An 18,009-nucleotide genomic window follows, 5' to 3' on the forward strand; every position below is an offset into this window, starting at 1 on the left:
ATACATGACTTATTTATTGAATATATAAAACTATTATTACTGTAAATTTTAGCAGAAAGATATTTTATAGGGTAAATAAATTTTTAAAAAATATCAATTTTATCAGAAAATGTAAAAATTACATTTTCAGTATTGTTTAATGAAGTTACATTGATAAAACAATGGCTATTTCATTCTAGTGTTTAAGACAGTACTTCTAATAAATCTTTTAAAAATAATGTTGTAGTAATTTCAAGATACAAATATAAAATCAGTTACAACCATTCACTACTAATGTAAATAGCAAAAGATAAATACAAAATAAGTAAATTAGCAGAGGACTGGTGAAGATCAGATTAATATGGGTATGATTATTTCATTTGCAAGAAATTCATCATCACTGCCATCCAGAAAGCTATTTTCAGGACTCAAAATTTACTTGAAAATTTTTGCACACACACAAAATACAGCAATAAGTTGAATTTTATACTTGAGGTGCACTTTGTGAAATATTTGAGAGATTTGTGGAATAGGGAGTGGGATCCTTCCTTTTCCACTCAAAGAATAGCAAAAAATAGATTTTAGAAATCATGCAATTTCTTCAATTTGACATTAAGGAGCCTTTGGAAGTTGGAAACGTTTATTAGGCTTCAAACCTTTCTAAGCTCAAATTCCATGAATTATCATTGCATACAATGCTGATTTCTGTTTCAGTATATTTCTTTATCATATTCAATGTTGGGTCACTAATGCATGGGTGAAGTGCACTTGCTGGGAACACTTCTTTTGTGTAATGTTTTGCATGTCTTCAAGGACTAGCATTCTCTTGAAGAACATTTTGCTGACTTCTCCTTTCTGGTCTGTTTACAGATGCAATATGCCCCGTGTCCCATTAAAGCCAAATTCCTGACCATCGGTATCTGGTCTTCCTTGTGAACAATTTTCTAGAACACCTGTAATGTTGAAGCAAGATAAGATACAAAGAGACATAAATAAACCAGTATAAAGAGGAGACATATTTCTTACAGTGGTGTTGTCTACATGTTTCATTACCCTTTCCTCTTCCTCAAGTGGTGACATGAGCAACTTGCCTATGAGTACAATCTCTGCTCCTATGAGCAAGCGTGCTATCTGTATATATGAAATGAGAAAGGTATTTGTCATGAATACTTAATTAGAAATAAGAGCCCCTAATTATAAATTTTATTTAAAGTTAAAATTGAAAACAACAAAGTCTGTCAAAATAGTAGTTACCATTTATTCACTTTCATTGTTTCAGAATACAATTTTTGATGATTGATCTTTCTTTCTAGGCTATTTGGTTGTCAACAAATAAATTTTATGGTAAGCCTACAAATAAATTTAGTTTTTACTTACCTGGATGGACATTAATGTGATTCTATAATACCTCTGGGGAATCATTAGGATTGCTCTCTGATGAATCACTATTGCATGAAGTTGAAATAGAGTTTTCAGGCTTAAAACTGCACTCTGAATCTGACTCTACCTTCATACTGAGTTGGAGAGCTTTCAGAATTTCATCTGCAGTAGGATCATGCTTAAGCAAAAAATACATAATGTTTCCTTGAAACAATCTATAAAATAGCAAACAAAGCAACTCAGACATGACAGTGAAAGGCTGGGAAACTTCTAGAAAAACTGCAAGTCTAGATCTGGCAGCTGTGCCTTCTGAAACTGGTGGTGCGGCAAATGTCATTTTCAATTATTGTACAGTACATACTATACCCTTTTGGGTTATAAGTGGTAAATTAGTGAACTTGTATCATTTAAAGTATATACAAAAATACATTGTAAAACATATGGTCAATTGATTGCCACTGGCATCAATGGTAAAATTGATATTATTTTAAAAACTTATTTTTGGACTAGAAATCATTGTTTTTCCAAAATAAACTTTCCCTGAAATGATTAAAAAAATCACAAAATCTCAGAATGATACTAGCAAATTACCGAAATCAAAAGTGGCCAATTCACCACTAACGTGTGGTCTTGTGTTAAGTAATGGTGTAAAGTTTTGAAATAATAATGGATTTTTTTTACATAATGACTTTACAAGTTTTGTTATTAATCTTTTATATTTCTTATTGCTAAATATAAATACAGTTTGATCTTAAATTTATGGAAAGTTTTCTCGATTAAAATTTTAATTATGCAATCTAATTTTATTTTGACTTAGCTCCAAGCATCAATAATGTGCAAGCAGCCGTTGAACACATATTCCCATTGGTTTACGAATTTCGTAAAGATCTGGTTAATGAGAAGAATTCAAAGACCATGCAGTCATCTCATCATAGCATGACAAAAGCAAAGACAAATCAGTTTCTGAGAACGGTGGATGAGATCAACTGTGGTAAATTCAATTTTTCCGAAAATAACAACCAGTGGGAGTAAAGGATTTTTGTCAAAAATATACTTCTTTACAATTATTTTCTTATTTCCTATTATTTAACTCTTTAAGCTCTGAAAATTTCTTCTTTCTATGTACCCAGAGATAAAATTGTTTTTACTCCTCAGGCTATGAATTTGTATACCAAAAACTTTGGCTGATTTCATCTTGAATGGATTAAGTATGTTTTGTCTTATTTTGTGTTTAAAGAGTTAATAATAGAGTTAATAATAAAGAGTAAAAGAGTTTAAAGAATAGACATTTTTTTTTTTAATGCATTAGTATTTGTATGCTGTCTTGTGGCAGTTTTGTCACGGTGATTTTTTGAAAATTTTTAATTTATTTATAGAAATAAGTCAGCAAATGAATAAGTGCTGAAATCTGGCATGCTTATTCTAGTGATTTAAAAAAACACTGCCAATTTATTAAGTCTGAACATTAGAGTTAAAACTTGGAATTAATTTTATTTTCCCTAATTTTCAAATGATTTTCAAAAGTTGCATATTTTTGATAGCATGGATAAATAAATAATATAATAGTCTAGAACTTTATTCCTGTTAACTTCAAATAAACCACAAAAAATACTTTTATGGTGGTCAAAATCTTCTTGAAAAGAAATATGATATTTCCTTTCTTTTTCTGGAAGCTGTTTATAAGAATTTAGATGAGTTAAACATCTAATTTTTGGGATTATCACCAATTCCTATATTATTGTAAGATAGCCAACTTAAATGGTTTGTTCTGTAGAAAAAAGCCAGTCTAATGTGAATTTGAACTAAGTAATGGTATTCCCAATTAAATTAAAAAGTCTATTTTAAAGTATAAGCACTAAATTTCTGTTTTATTTATCTACTTTAATAACTGACAATCTTGTGTGTGACTTATACTCAATTAAATATAAATGAAAATGATCATACTATTTTATGTTCTGCAAAATAATTATAAAAGGATAACTAGACACTTACATGAATTCAGTATTTAAAAAGTTAAAACAGTTATTAGAATCAATTTTGTTTATTGTTAGAAAGAATAATGTCTTAATGGAGAATTTGTAAATATTGTCAATAGCGTATCAATATTGTTTAGTTTTACTACTAACTAGTTTTTACTAGTTTTATTAATGATAATATCAATATCGTGGTTTTGCTTATATTATTGAAACTCTTGCCTTATGACTCCCCACTTTTATGACAGGTATAAACTTATTATTTATGAAGTACTGTAGTTGGTTTTATTGGCTGTCTTGTAGTTCTAGTTTTAGGAACAGAACCTCAAGTTATGAAGTTGAATCTAAGGGAAAGGGAATTTGATTTATGATCGCTCATTTTGCAACATTTTTTGATGAACCAATTGGATTGTAAAAGTAGGTAATCTATAGTAGTTGCTGTTTTTAAAAGTCTGATTCTGTCATAAATTATATTTTTATTTTGCAAAAGAAAATTTGTAAAATAAAACAGCTCAAATATAATACTGTAGCCAAATTATACACTTTAAAGGGTCAATTATTTTATGGGAGTTTTTAAGGCTAAATTAGAAATATGCTCACTTTTGAATCCAAAGTTGATTATTTAGGTGTAACATAGAAATCTGTGATGATGCTAACAAACTTCAAATCTGAATAAATGAATATATATACAGTTTCTAATATTAATCAATCTAAATAATGACTAAAATTTTAATGTTGATCAAACAATTAATTTACAAAATTAAAACAATTTTTATGTAACATTGATTATTAATCATCATTATATTGTTTTAATTTTAGTGTTTCTTAACTGTTTTCTCACTGCCATTATTTTACACAATTAACTTGCCTTACCTTTCTGTTCTATTTTAAAATAGTTTTATTGGTTGTCATTTATGGTTGTCCATATCTCAGACTTCAAAATTGAAATATTGCTCACAATAAACATAAACACGTTAAGTTTAAAGAGTAGAACATGACGGTTTAATTATATTATTTTGGTGAACTTCCTTGTTCTAGTGCATGCCACTCAAATGTGAATATATTGACTAGACAGCAATTATAGAGATTTAAGAACTTTGTCACTATTAATGTTTCATCACCCAAGGATGGAACTGTCACAGTTTATCACTAGTGACTCAAAGTCCTATTTTAGTGTTAGAAAAACAATCTATTTATACATACATTTCTCTAAGAGAATCGAAAATATAAGGTAGTGTTAGCATTGTAGTTAGATAATTGTGTATGGTTTTTATGGATTTTGGAGATCTGATCTAAATCACTTTCAACTCTAAAAACAGAAGTTTTATCAAAGAAAAAAGTGACACTATTAGGAAGTGTTTTGGACAACAATTCAAGATTCATTAAATAAAATAAACTAATTTTCACTAGCAGGTTTGTACTGGGATGTGAATTGCATCATGACCGAGACTTACCTGTTGAGAAGAAAAAAAATGAAATTATCACATAATATAGCTTTTATAGTAAATACTTCTTCAATACATAATATTTTTGTGCTTGATTAAAAGAGAATTAAGTTTTTAATTTAAAACACACTTTCAAAAATACACACTGGTCATTGGTGTGGAAACTTGATATTGAAAATAGTTTTGGATATTTTGATTAAAATGGCATTATTTTAAAATGACAAATAAGAATCAAACTTGAATAGCTTTGATATAAGTTATAGCATGGTATTTTTGTTTTTTAATTCCAATTGAAGAGCAAATGTTAATGTCAGAATATTTGTTGATGTAAAGCATGCATTGTCATATAGAAATAGCACTTTTGATATATTTTTGAATAATAGGCAAGCAGCATTCAAATGTATTGGAATTGTTATCTTTGTGCCAAGTTGAAATCACATTTTTAACCAAAATGCTTTGTAATATACAATAATTTGCTAATTATTAAAACAGTTAGGATGTTTTTAATAGAAGGCAAAATAATTCACTTTGATTTCTCAATAATTTTCCTAAATAAGTTTATGTTATCCACATAAGTCCTATTTATAAACAAGGTGTATTATAATATTGTAGTTTTGAATTGGTTTCCTCTGCTAATTCAAACCTACACCAGCATATGTCCTATTCATAAACAAGGTCTACATGGACAATATAAAAAGCAAAATTGAAACATTATGTACATAGAGGTACAAATAATTCCTAAATAAATGTTTGCTTTCACTCATTCAAATAGTTCACAATAAGACAAAGTTTAATTTGCAAATGGTTTGAAAATGAATGCTAGGGTAAAAGTAAAACATCTTTTGGATACAGCCTGGCTTTTTTTTTAGAGAAAAGTGATTGACACTTTAGTTTCAATACTATAATTCATCTTTTAAGATATCCTTAAATTATGGATTATTTTAAAAAATGATTCTTTCAACATTTTCTATTGTTTTTTTTTTATTGATTTAAAATGAATACTTTTTAAAGCTTAGAGTATAGACTGCATTTATTATTAACGAAAGCAGTTGAGATACAGACAAAAAATATATTTGATCTGTGAGAGATACAAAATCATCTGTTTTGGCATTATTTATCAGCCATTCAAGTAACACATGAATGTAACTAGGATAAAACACATTAATAGCTTGGACAGTTGGATCATTTGTCATAGTATTAGAAAGGTCTAATTCATTTTCTGTTTGAATTATTACTTTTCTCTGAAAACAGCTATAAAATACATACTCAAAGAAAGAACCAATTTGATGATCAATGTTTGCATTTTTATGTTTTTAATTTTAATGCTAATAGTTGAATTTAAAATAAATTTTTTGCTTTTTACCTTTCATAAAAATTTAGCCAAACACATTATGAATATATTTGGTGGCACAAAAAATATAAATAATAATTGTATACGTTAAACAGGTCAAAATATTTGCTATTTTAACAGTGAGTTGAATAAATTCTTACTTGATTGACTATTTTTGTTGTGAAAATTGTCAGTTAAACTATTATATTTTACATCTCAATAGCAGGGCTGTGGAGTTGAGTCAGGAGGAATTTGTGGCTAGAGGAGTCGGAGGCTGAAAAAGTGTCGACTCAGACTCCCATACTTTAAATTTATTTCAGTTTCTTTTATTTAAATGAAAGATTTTAAAAAATTAATAAATATATAATAAATTTTCTGTTTGTATTTTGTTGTTATTAATTTATTTTAAATACAAAATGCATCAATTTAATTTATTAAATATGAACTGTTCTTTGTAGTATTTGTGTTTTTAGTAGTTAAATTATTTTGACTCAATTAAATTTGAATATTTTTGAATCATTCCTTATTAGCCCTGCTCTAAATAAGTACTCTATTTTTCTGAATGAGCCAGACTAATTGATCAGAGTATATATTTTTCTTTTCTGAACAAGGGGCTGAAGTAGCCAGAGCGCACACTTTTTAGTTGGACTAACTCTTCTAGAAGGGTGAAATTGAAGTGCAAATGATGTTGAATATATGAAGATATAGAATTTTATTGCCCCCTTTCTCCTCTTATTAAATATTTGTTAAAAATTAATTTTTTTATACAAATAAATACAGTCGACCCCCCTATAACACGGTAGATACGTTCCGTTCTTTATGAATCCATTTTGTACGAGTCCTTGCCAATCACAGCCTGGCACGTATGCACTTTACAGACTACGGCTGTTTGAAAGGTTTTCTTCCATAAAATTAATCGGTTCCTAGACTAATTTGACTCAACATTTCCAAAATACATATATTTTTTTGGGAATAATCCATATAAACTATGCTATAAACAAAAAATTGTAGGATTACTTACCGAGTGTGCACCGTTCGATGTCGCCATTGCTTAAGCTTGTTTTCGTTGCGAAGCAGCGCACCAAACGACGGCCGCGATTTCTGATAAGTTATTTTTCTGCGAAAACTTTGTTGAACTTTGGAGACATCATTAATATAAATAACTTTTATGGCTGCTGAATAAGAAATGTTTCTTTCACAAGAAATGTATAAAATTAGTGCTGTATTAGATTTACAGTACCTAATTTACATACTGTACAGATGATAGTAAACTCAACTTACTCACCTAAACTCTCCGTAGCGTGGCGCTGGACGGCAGAAAGTATATATATAATTATAATAAAGTTACAATAAATTAAGTTTATATATAATTATATATACAGTACCTAATTTATATATAATTAATATATAAATTATATGTACAGTATCGAATTTATATATAATACTGTATAGACGATAGTAAACTCAATTTACCCACCTAAACTCTCCGTAGCGTGGCGCTGGACGGCGGAAAGTAGTTCGGTTGCCCGATGACGCTTTACCAAATTATAGGAGTTTTTTTACCATGTTTGTATGGATACCAGTCGCAATTTTTTTGCCGTCATATAGGAATCCAAACTATAGGAACCTGTGTTATGGGGGGGTCGACTGTATTAATGTAAGTTAAATATCAAAAATACTATAAAAGTGAAAGAAGCCTGGGGCGTTTACCCAAACAGAGTAGGATACCCCCTATGAGCACCTCTGCCCCCATAAAATGACTTGGTATTTAATTTTGCAGGAATCGGAGTTGAGTGTTTTTTTACCGACTCTGCAGCCTTGCTCAGTAGGAAACAGAAATAATGAATGATTCATATTTTTCCTACATTAGATATGAATAGAAATATTTTCATTATGTATTTCCATTGTAACATCCATTCCAAAAATTAATTTATAATTTTAGTGTATTTACCAGCTTCTGTAAAACTTCCAAAAGTCATTAACTTTTTTTTTTCATTTTCAAATTTTTTCTATCTAGTTAACCAAACAAACAATATAGGTAAATGTACTTTAAAGTATTGAGAGAAGGTTTTGTATTGCTATACATTGTTCTATGCTCAAGACCTGGTTTAGCTTGTAAGCTGAACATTGGACTGAAATGATTTGCCTCTTCAGCTCAAGTGCAATTTGAAAGTAGTTGGTGCAAAATCAAGATTTTCCAATGTTCCATAAAGTTATATATATTTTTTTCTTCACTTGTAACTTTTGTACTTGTTATCTAATCATTTTGCTCTTACATATATTTGTCCATAATAATCTTATCTTGGCATTGCAAAAGATTTTGTAGACTGAAGGTAACACTAAGGCAGATGGATGGGATGGGAAGAATATATGGAGCAGGTGGAATTGCATCAGTATATGTGCACTTGGTTGCATTGCAGTGGCAGATTGAGTGTAATTTAGACAAAAGAAAGAGTGAAAATATTCAGATGAAGTATTTTTCAATGTGAGTAATGTCCATGAAGAATTTGTGTTACTGAGCATATTATTAGGATGTTCCACACATTTGCTATTTGCCAAAAGCCAAGCACTGAATAGTGGGGACGATTTACTTGTGATGAATGTTCAATATTTGTCTGGATTATTTTCAGTAAATTGTGCTGAATAAAAGGACAAATATTTTTGCCTCCACACATTTGTGTATTTTCATGTATTTGGTCATCAGTATTGCTATTTTAGTCTTTTTAAGACTAGATCTAGTCTTATATTTTTGAGTTTATTTTTTTTTATTTGATTTATAATTTAAATATTTTGTTTTATTTTTTACATGTAGATTTTTCCTGGTCTTTTTTTGGAATATGACTATTTTATTGTTCTTTTAAAAAAATCCTCTTTCTCACATTCACATTTTTATGCTTTGGTGAAGTGATACCATCCACTATCATCAACTTTTAGGCACGTTTTTCATTAACAAATATGAACTACTTGTAACTATAAAAGCAGTAGTACAAATTATTTATCCATCTGCTTCTATTCTTTTTTTTTTTTTGGACATACAGATACATATTGTAAAGTACAAATTATTGTTTGAGAACTGTCCATTTTCTAAATCTCAAATGAACATTTGTCATTCCCACATTGAATGTCTGTAGATGTGTGCTTACTGAGTGACAAACACTTTGGAAAATAGTTTGACAAAAGGTGAATATTTGTTATCTGGCAAACAGCAAATGTGTGGATGCACCTTTAAAAGAGGTTGCTGTAATTATATAATTCTGTAGTTTAGTAAACTTAAATTTGAGTTTGCCGTAGAAGAGAAATGTGTACAAATGACAGAGTCCCCTAAAAAAATTGCTTTTCTAGGACATTCAATAAGTAATGCACAAAGCTCTTTTTCTTACTCAAGGTTTATTTTTTTACAAATCCAAATATACAATCCTCATGATATTACTGGTGTAGAATTCAATAAATAAATAAGAAATTACCTGTAACCAGCATTAATTCTCTTATAAACTAATGTTTATAAGAGAATTAAAGTCTTTCCACACTACAGCATTGGCTTCTTACACCATTGATGACGACGTCAGGGTAGACTTTGATAATGCACGATTACTACAATGGTGCGAGGACCAGGCCATCTGGAGATATTTAAAATGTTCAAGAGGGGGAACAGCCATCAATTTTAAAGAAATGGACTCATTGGCAGCTGTGTGGAGGGCATATTTTGATGTAAAATAGATCATCATCAAGTTTATCTTTATAATTTATATAAACATTGAATTTTTAAAATAGGAAGCCAGTAAAATAGGAAGTTTGAAGACTCATTTTTTTTTAAAGAGCTACATTGAACATGTGCTTATCTTCAAGATGTGCAATTTTTGAATTTTTGGAAGATGCATTCTTTTACAAACATTCCAAAGCATAGAAAGAAACCTGGTGATGACTGTTAAAAATGGAAGAAAATGTTTGTTTATAAGAGAATTATTGCTGGTTATAGGTAATTGCTTATTTATGTAATCCAAATATACTACATTATTCCCCAATTAATTGGCTATAAGTACCCTTTTTCCACATAGTCTTCATTTAAATCTCTGTGGTCTTACGCTACCTAGATGCTAAAGCCTGTATGCCAGTTCGGTACCACTCAACTGGTTTCCTCTCTCAGCCACTTCCTGATGTCTCCTATGATTTGCTCATTGTTGTCATATCGCTTCCCTCAGGGGGCCAAACAAATGGAAGTCAGAAGGTGCAAGATCTGAGCTTTAGGGTGGGTGAGGAAGAGTAGTCCATCCGAGATTTGTGATCTCTTGACGTGCACAGGCTAGTGTGTGACCTCATGTTATCATTTTGAAGGAGAATTTGGTTAACATTTTTAAGGGGATGAACATGCCTAAATTGTCTCTTCAACTTCTTCAGAGTGTTGATGTAAACCTCTGAGTTTATTGACACATTGCCATCTGGTGAAACAATCAGACTTACACCTTCAGAATCTCAGAACACTGTGGCCATAATCTTGCCAGCCACAGTGTCCTGATTTGAACTTTTTCTTCCTATGGGAATTTTTGTGAAGCCACTCCATGGATTGTTGTTTGGTCTCAGGTTCAAAATGGTGAATCCATGTCTCATTTCTTGTGACAATCTTGAATAAGAAATCTTCATCAGCTTCATGGTGTTCAAGGAACTCTGCACAAATGGTCCTTCTTGCTCCTTGTTGTTTTCAGTTAGGTACTTAGATTATTCAAAGGTTTGTGCCAAGTGGGTCCCTAAGCAATGGATAATTTTGTTGGCACTAAACACAGAGATGCTTAGTTGCGCAGCAAGTTGTTTGGTTGCTACTTGCCTGTCGTCTCAAATAAGCCTATTAGCGCATTGAACCATCTCCGGAGTCACAGCAGTGTATGGCCATCCCAAGCACGGAAGATCTGACAGTCTCACTTTACCCTGGTCTGTTGTTGACATTCTGCTAACACATCATCTGACAGTACTCCTATCCACTGCTTCATCCCCATAGACATGTTGTAACCATCTGTCAATGTTTCAGATGGTCTCATGCTCTGCAAAAAGAAATTCAATCACAGCTCTCTGCTTTGTACATGTCTTAAGTGCAGCTGCCATTTTACAACTACCTAATGAAAACTTCATGTCGTTATACGACAATTGTCAAAAATACATTATGCAAAGTTTCGTTCAATTCCAATGAAAGACAGCTGAGAAGTAAAATTATGTGCATTACTTATTGAATAGTCCTCATATTTGTGTTTTTGTTAATGAGTAGGGTGTCAGATTTGAGTTAGTGATTTTGTCAGTTTGAGGCAGATGGGCAGAAATGTTGTCTCCTTGAGAATGTTAGATAGATTTCCTCCTATGTGACTTATCCCATCCACCTGCCCACATCCATAACTTATAATACAGGCAGTTTTTTTCTTCTCTCTTCTCTACTTGCATGGATCCATTCCTCCAACTGTACACTTATCTTATCATTTTGATAAGTCTGTAAATTTTATGGTAACAGTTTTATAACTTAATGACATATTAATAAGTAGAATCAAATAGATTATATTTGATTCTACTTATTGGATTAACATTGTAAGTTATTATGGTAGCTTCCCTTATCTGTGTGGTGGATACATTCCAAGACTTTCGACAGATGCTTGACACCATAAATAGTGCTAAAAGTTATGTGAATCTGGCAGAAACGTAGAGAAATTTCATTTTTTTACTTATACTTTTTATCTTTATTTAAGGAAGAACCTTACTGATGCTGACAATTAGAATATACCATACTGTTGTGCTTTGGTGCCATTGTAAAGTAAAATAAGGGTTACTTAAACACAAGCATTGTGATTATGTGATAGTTATTAAGTGACTAATGGGCTGGTAACATATATAGCATGGATATGCCAGACAAAGAGATGATTTATGTCCGAGGAGGGACAGTGCAAGATTTCTAAAGTCTAAAAGCAAGATTTCATGCAGTCTAAAACCTGTGAATAGAAGGCTACTATGTATTGTCAGTCAATTTTTTTTAATATATTAAAATTTGATATATATATTTAGAGTAAACAATTAAGCTGAATATTTTTTAAAATTTTTTGCTACATATTTCTTAATCAAAACAATTAACAATTTTGTAATTTTCATTTGAACTTATTTTAAAATTTTATATATAACAATTCAAAACAGGTGCCAAGTCACCTCTGAGGTAGAAATTTCAGTTTATACAGATGATGTATACTTATAAGATGGCAATGTTTTCAATATTAATTCATATAAATTTATAATGAAAAATTTAATTTTACAAATTATACTTTTATTAAAGTAATTTTGAAAAATTCCATTAAAAAAACATTCTTTAAACACATTTGTGATGTTGAGAAAAAAAACAACATATTTCAGTCAGATGTGTCAATGTTCTCGTCATGTAATTAATATAATTTAAACTATAATTTTTAAAGTATTATTATTTTCTTGTAAACTGTTGTTATTAATTATGGTTTTTCCATTCTGTTTTTTTAAATAAACATAATAAATACATTTGGGACTCGATAAATGACATTTTGGACTCAGAATATGCTCTGACTCGTAATCTATCAAATTAATGCATTTTGACAGAGCTGAGTAAAATATCTGTTTTGTACTTAATTTTAATGCATGTTTGACATCATATGAAAGTGAATGTCTTGCATCTAAAGTTAAAGGATTATTAATTGCTATACATGTCACAACCATTGACATTCGGAGCACCAGTTGGCTAAGGTGGCAGCCAATTGTTCTCAGTGAGCCACCCCAGAAATTTTTCAGACAATCTGGAATGTGTTGGTCTCGCTGTCGAACCATCCCATTCTCAGCCTGGCCAAAAACTCATAACGCCAGAAATAAAAAAGGAAAAATACAAGTGTTAAAGATGGAAAACCAAACAAATTTGATTAGAGTGAAATATGAAGCTTTTGTGTGAAAAGCACAATTGGGGTCCAGCCTGTTACAATTGGGACAGGACAGAGTGCAGTATATATTTTATTAGCAAATTCATAGTAATATGGCTTTAATGATATAAATTGATATCCAAATACACACAAATCCTAAGTCGTATTTACCATTGAAAATGAATATGCATACAGTTTTTGTACTTCTGTTTGCATTTCAATGAGCTGCTCATTTTTTTATATGAATAGAAGCAATGCTGTTTCTATTTTGTTTTTAAAAATATTTCTATCACCATTTCTGAATTGTGTGAAGTTTTGTGCATTATGTGTCAGAGTTTCATAATGAAAAAGAATTCTTTGTCAAATAGAAGAAAATCTGAGAGATAGGATCCAATTTTGCAAAGATGCAAAGAAAATTTTAAAAAAAGTAAAATTTGATTTATGAGAGGAAAAAAGTATATAATGCAAATTTATTTTGTTTTGGTAGAATTTTTTTATTCTTTGGTCAGTAGATACAATAAGATACAAAGTTTACTATATAATAAAATTGTATAACTAGTTTATTAACATGCTACAAATGAATAACTGACATCAAAATAAAATTGTTATGGAATGCATATTTTTGAAAGTGGTTTGATGGAAAGATTCCAATATATATATAAAACTTTCCTGTAATACTTAGTAAATAGGATTATTTTGTTAATGTTTTGCATATTTGAGTTATAAAAATCAGTAAGACAATTTATATTTTATTATATCATGAAAATAGAGGATAAAGTGTGCATTGTACTGTTGTTCACATGCTCAAATATTTTAGTATTATATTTATAAGTAAATTTAAATTAGCAATTTTATGAAACCGGAAATCTTTTCTTTGTTCAAATTTTCTTCTTCTGTGCAATAAAATGAAAAATATAAAATTTTATATTCAAAATATTAAAAAAAGGTTAAAATTCTATTAATAAAATTATTATTAAAGGAAAAAAAAGAAGTATGTGCCTTTTGCTGGTATTTGATAAAAAATCTTGCAATTTATTATGATTTAAAATATTTATATTTAAATAGAATTGACACAGATATTATATATATATATTTGTCATTGATATTATCAAATGTTTATAGTTTTAACAAATAATTTGTAAGAAAAATTGCACTTTTTTTGTTGTTCTAAGTATTAATTAATAAACTGAATACTTTGAAAATGCTATTTAGATATAAGTTAATATTTTTAGGGTATGGATTGTATATGATAATCCATTTATAATTAAAATAGTGATTTGTAGAAGAGACTTTAGGGATGTGCTCTGTTATCACTTAACTTCTATTTTTTCATTTATCTTATTTATTGAATTTTGTATCATAATTTATTAAACTTTCCATTACTGATATTTCCTTTTTTATACATATATAAAAATGATTTATAATATATAAATTTAATTAAATATTTATTGTAATAATATATTTAAAAGAAGACACACTTTTATCATTTATTTGAATAAACATCACCAATGAGAAAAAAATGTAATTGTTTATAATGAATGTGTATTAAATAAAAGTAATCTTTTTTATAAGAAAAACAAAACTGGTGTTTTGTGAATGTTTGTTGTTAAAATTAGGGGTAAAGCGAAGATGCTGAAAAATTTATTAGCTTTACATTAATGTTTTCAGCCTAATGTGTGGGCCATGCTCTGGCACAGATGATAACCTTAATCTGTGTCCTCTGATGACTGATTTTTGGATCATCAGTTACAAGCCATTTCAAAATACAGCACTAGAACACCAAACTTTACACTCAAATATGTAAAGAACAAAAAAATAAAATTCTGACATAAATGTAGCAAAAACTCTAAAGTAAAGTTAAATTCTAACAAAAGTGAAATGAAATACAATTCTAGTTCTATTTTTATATTTTTTTATATTTAAGACTGTAATCCTCAACATTGGCGCTGAACACTGAAAAAAATTGAAATGCATGTACTGTACAGTCAACCCCCTATAACACTGTTGATTATTCTGTTTTATATGAATTCCATGTTGTATGAGTTACTTAGAATTTACAAATACATGTGCCGATCTGTGAATGGCTCACGTATTTGTAAAATCTAAGTTACTCATGCAACATGGAATTCATATAAAACGGAACAACGAACAGTGTTATACGGGGGATAAATGTATTAATCCAAGAGATGCAGACAGTTTACCATCAGCATGGAAGTTTATTGTAAAAAATAAACTTTATAGAAACACTTAGTTAAAGTTACATTTGCTAAGATATATTTTAAATTATCAACCAATTTTATCGTAGATTCTTCAGTTTATGATATCTGAGAGAGTACTGTATTGTAAAAGCCCTTTTTTACACTATATTCTTCTTTAAGTGTAACTCCCAAGTTTCTTTTGGTGACTCCAATATAATTTTTCTTTATTCCTACTTGCATGTTTTCATAGTGTGTATACAAGATAGCATAGAAAACAGGTGTGTACAAGATACCAGATACTGGTACCTTGTACACACCTGTTTTCTCCTCTTAATGTATCTTTGTCATTCAGCAATATACTGTAAATATTTGGCACTTGTTTGAAAATTAGAACTTGTTTAGAGTAGCAATTCCCAAACTTTTTCAAGCCACTGCCTCCTTGGTGTTCCATACACTTATATCTAATGCCCCTAACCATTTACCCTTGCAAGAGAAATGCTTGAAAATATTCTTAGAAATGCTAGCATTTCTACAAACCTCACACTTTGTGTCATTACCATATACAGTATTGTTCTCCACATCTGCTAACAATTAGATGCAATGTTCTTACCCTTTTTAATAGAGAAACAAGAAAGGTCAGTGACCCCAACCCTCACCTATGGTCACTGTTCAGTCAGGATCCTGTCTTAAGCACCCCTATCACCCACTTATTTCTTTTCATCCCCTATGTTTACTCACCACCTATAGGGAGGCAGTAGTGTCAATTGCATTTGCAATTGCAACCATTGTTTTAAAGCCTTTACAATCTGCCATTTCTTTCATAATGTTCTTCATGTTCTTCTTAAAAGTGAACTTTGCCATTGTATTCAGTCTCCTGTTTTGAGTTTTTGGTCTGCTTCCTTCATAGTTTCTAATCAGTCCTGTTATCGTGATAATTTTGTATCTCAGGGTTTTGGCCATTTCTTTAATTCCATTAAGTACCCTTATTCCGTCATGGACTGTACACTACTGCAATATAAATATGCTCTTCTAACGAGTGCCCGGAATGTTGCCAGTTTGTATCGATATGGATCATTCGAATTAGATGGGATGTAGAATGGATTGTGCGCTTGGTTTAATGTATAGACTAAAGACTAAATTTCCTCTTAAATTCGATGTTTATGCCTAAAAAATATATCTTAATGAATTCTTCTGTTCCATCGTCAGTTTCAGCCCATCCTTGTTAGTATTACCTTATCCAGAAATTCAATAACTCTTATCATTTGGAAAAATAACATCGTATACTTATCTTTTAAAATACTGTACACTATATCTGCCATGAATCATTAAGAATATTTTTCTCCAGTTTTCGCAATACCAGTTCACACAACAATCCTGATACTGGACTCCCCATGGGGGTCCAGTACAAAAGAAAGGGGTTCCCATGGGGACCCCTTTCTTTTGTACACCTGGTGGTTAAAACTAAAAAATTATTCATAACACTAAGTTGGCTAACTCTAACATCCTTAGAATAATTAATTCCAGGATCTGAAGGAACATAACTCCATTAGCGCTTAAAAACATGATTCTATTATTCTATTCTCGAGAGCTTATATCTTTCTATCGAAAGATATAAGCTCTCGAGAATAGAATAATATCTTTCTATCGAGAATAATATCTTTCTATCGAGAAGCTTATATCTTTCTATCGAAAGATATAAGCTTCGAGAGCTATAGAAAGATATAAGCTCTCGAAGTCACTTACGGTTCCGGCCCACCAGTGGCCAAGCGGTCTTCGTATCCTAAATACTGGGAGTTCGGTAATGGGTTCGCGCCTTGCTCGGAACACGCTGGCCAAGTAGAGTATTTTGGGTTTTCTCTACGTCTGTAATGCCTAGATAGGGGCCAGTTTCCCTTAAAAAGACCTCCCGGAAGGCATCCCCCTAGGCGGATCGCTCAAGTGTTGCGTTGCTATAACTTAATTGATGATGAAATTGGAACCATAATTGTTTAACAGTAGGTCACGTAACTCAACACTTTTCCTGTGCCTTGTGCAATCAATATACAGGTATACCTCGCCTTACGTCGGTAATTGGTTCCAGGAAAACGACGTAAGTCGAAAAACGACGTAAGTCGAGGTATGCCTGTACTATTCTCTAATCCTAGTGATGAACCCATACAATCGTTTCTCCAGAATGTATGTCGGCCTCTTGCATTTTTCTATTACTTGTCTAACTTCTGTTTCTTCCTTATGCATTTTAGCGAATGCAAACAATTTTGGCATACCCGGTCTTGGGTTTCGACATCCATCGCGACTTGCCGCCGACCGAGTTTTAATTTGCATAAATTTGAACTTTTGTTATTCTGGATGACATTTTGAATAAAATTCATTTGTTTCCATGCAATTTTATTCTTATAAGCATAAAATTAAGCCGTAAAATAGCTAGGTGGAGTTTGATCCATCGACCCGGAAGTTTCGCCGGCACCTCACTTATAACGAGAGAAGCTTAAGTTTAAAATTCGATCTTTCTAGACCATGTAGTTTTCTGTAGGGGCATCTGCCATGCCGAAAGAAGAAAGAAACACAGCTGTTTGGCGGCTTTTTACACTTTTCGATTGCTTATATTTCGACAACCCCTCTACGGAAAAATCTGAAATGTTGCACACTACATAAAAAAAGAATTATCTTCCGAACGAAATATTCAGAATTACTGTAGGCGTTTGGGGGGACGGAGAAATCCACCCCGGCCACTCTGATTCCTGTATATGTAGTCAATTACGCTTGGCACCTGAGCCAAATGGTAAATACCACGCCCTTTTGAAT

At 30.8% G+C, this 18,009-nt stretch overlaps 1 protein-coding gene and 1 long non-coding RNA gene across 2 annotated transcripts in view; one reads left to right on the plus strand and one right to left on the minus strand.

Moving 5' to 3' along the window:
• Nucleotides 1-6,468, plus strand: part of LOC111613705 (TATA box-binding protein-like protein 1) — a 37,165-nt gene extending 30,697 nt beyond the window's left edge. The window contains exon 5 of the mRNA XM_023355046.1: nucleotides 2,177-6,468. Coding sequence (XP_023210814.1) covers nucleotides 2,177-2,391 — 215 coding nt within the window. The 3' untranslated portion in view covers nucleotides 2,392-6,468. The remainder of the gene's footprint in view (nucleotides 1-2,176) is intronic.
• Nucleotides 24-17,208, minus strand: LOC111613706. Its single transcript, XR_002754813.1, has 3 exons — nucleotides 16,951-17,208; nucleotides 1,006-1,110; nucleotides 24-932 (listed from the first exon to the last, which is right to left on the minus strand). It is a non-coding gene; the product is annotated as an uncharacterized LOC111613706 (long non-coding RNA).
• Between the last annotated feature and the right edge of the window lie 801 nt (nucleotides 17,209-18,009).

The sequence above is a fragment of the Centruroides sculpturatus genome, unplaced genomic scaffold (genome assembly GCF_000671375.1).
Source record: "Centruroides sculpturatus isolate CEXI.00-Female unplaced genomic scaffold, Cexi_2.0 scaffold1770, whole genome shotgun sequence".
Lineage (NCBI taxonomy): Eukaryota > Metazoa > Arthropoda > Arachnida > Scorpiones > Buthidae > Centruroides > Centruroides sculpturatus.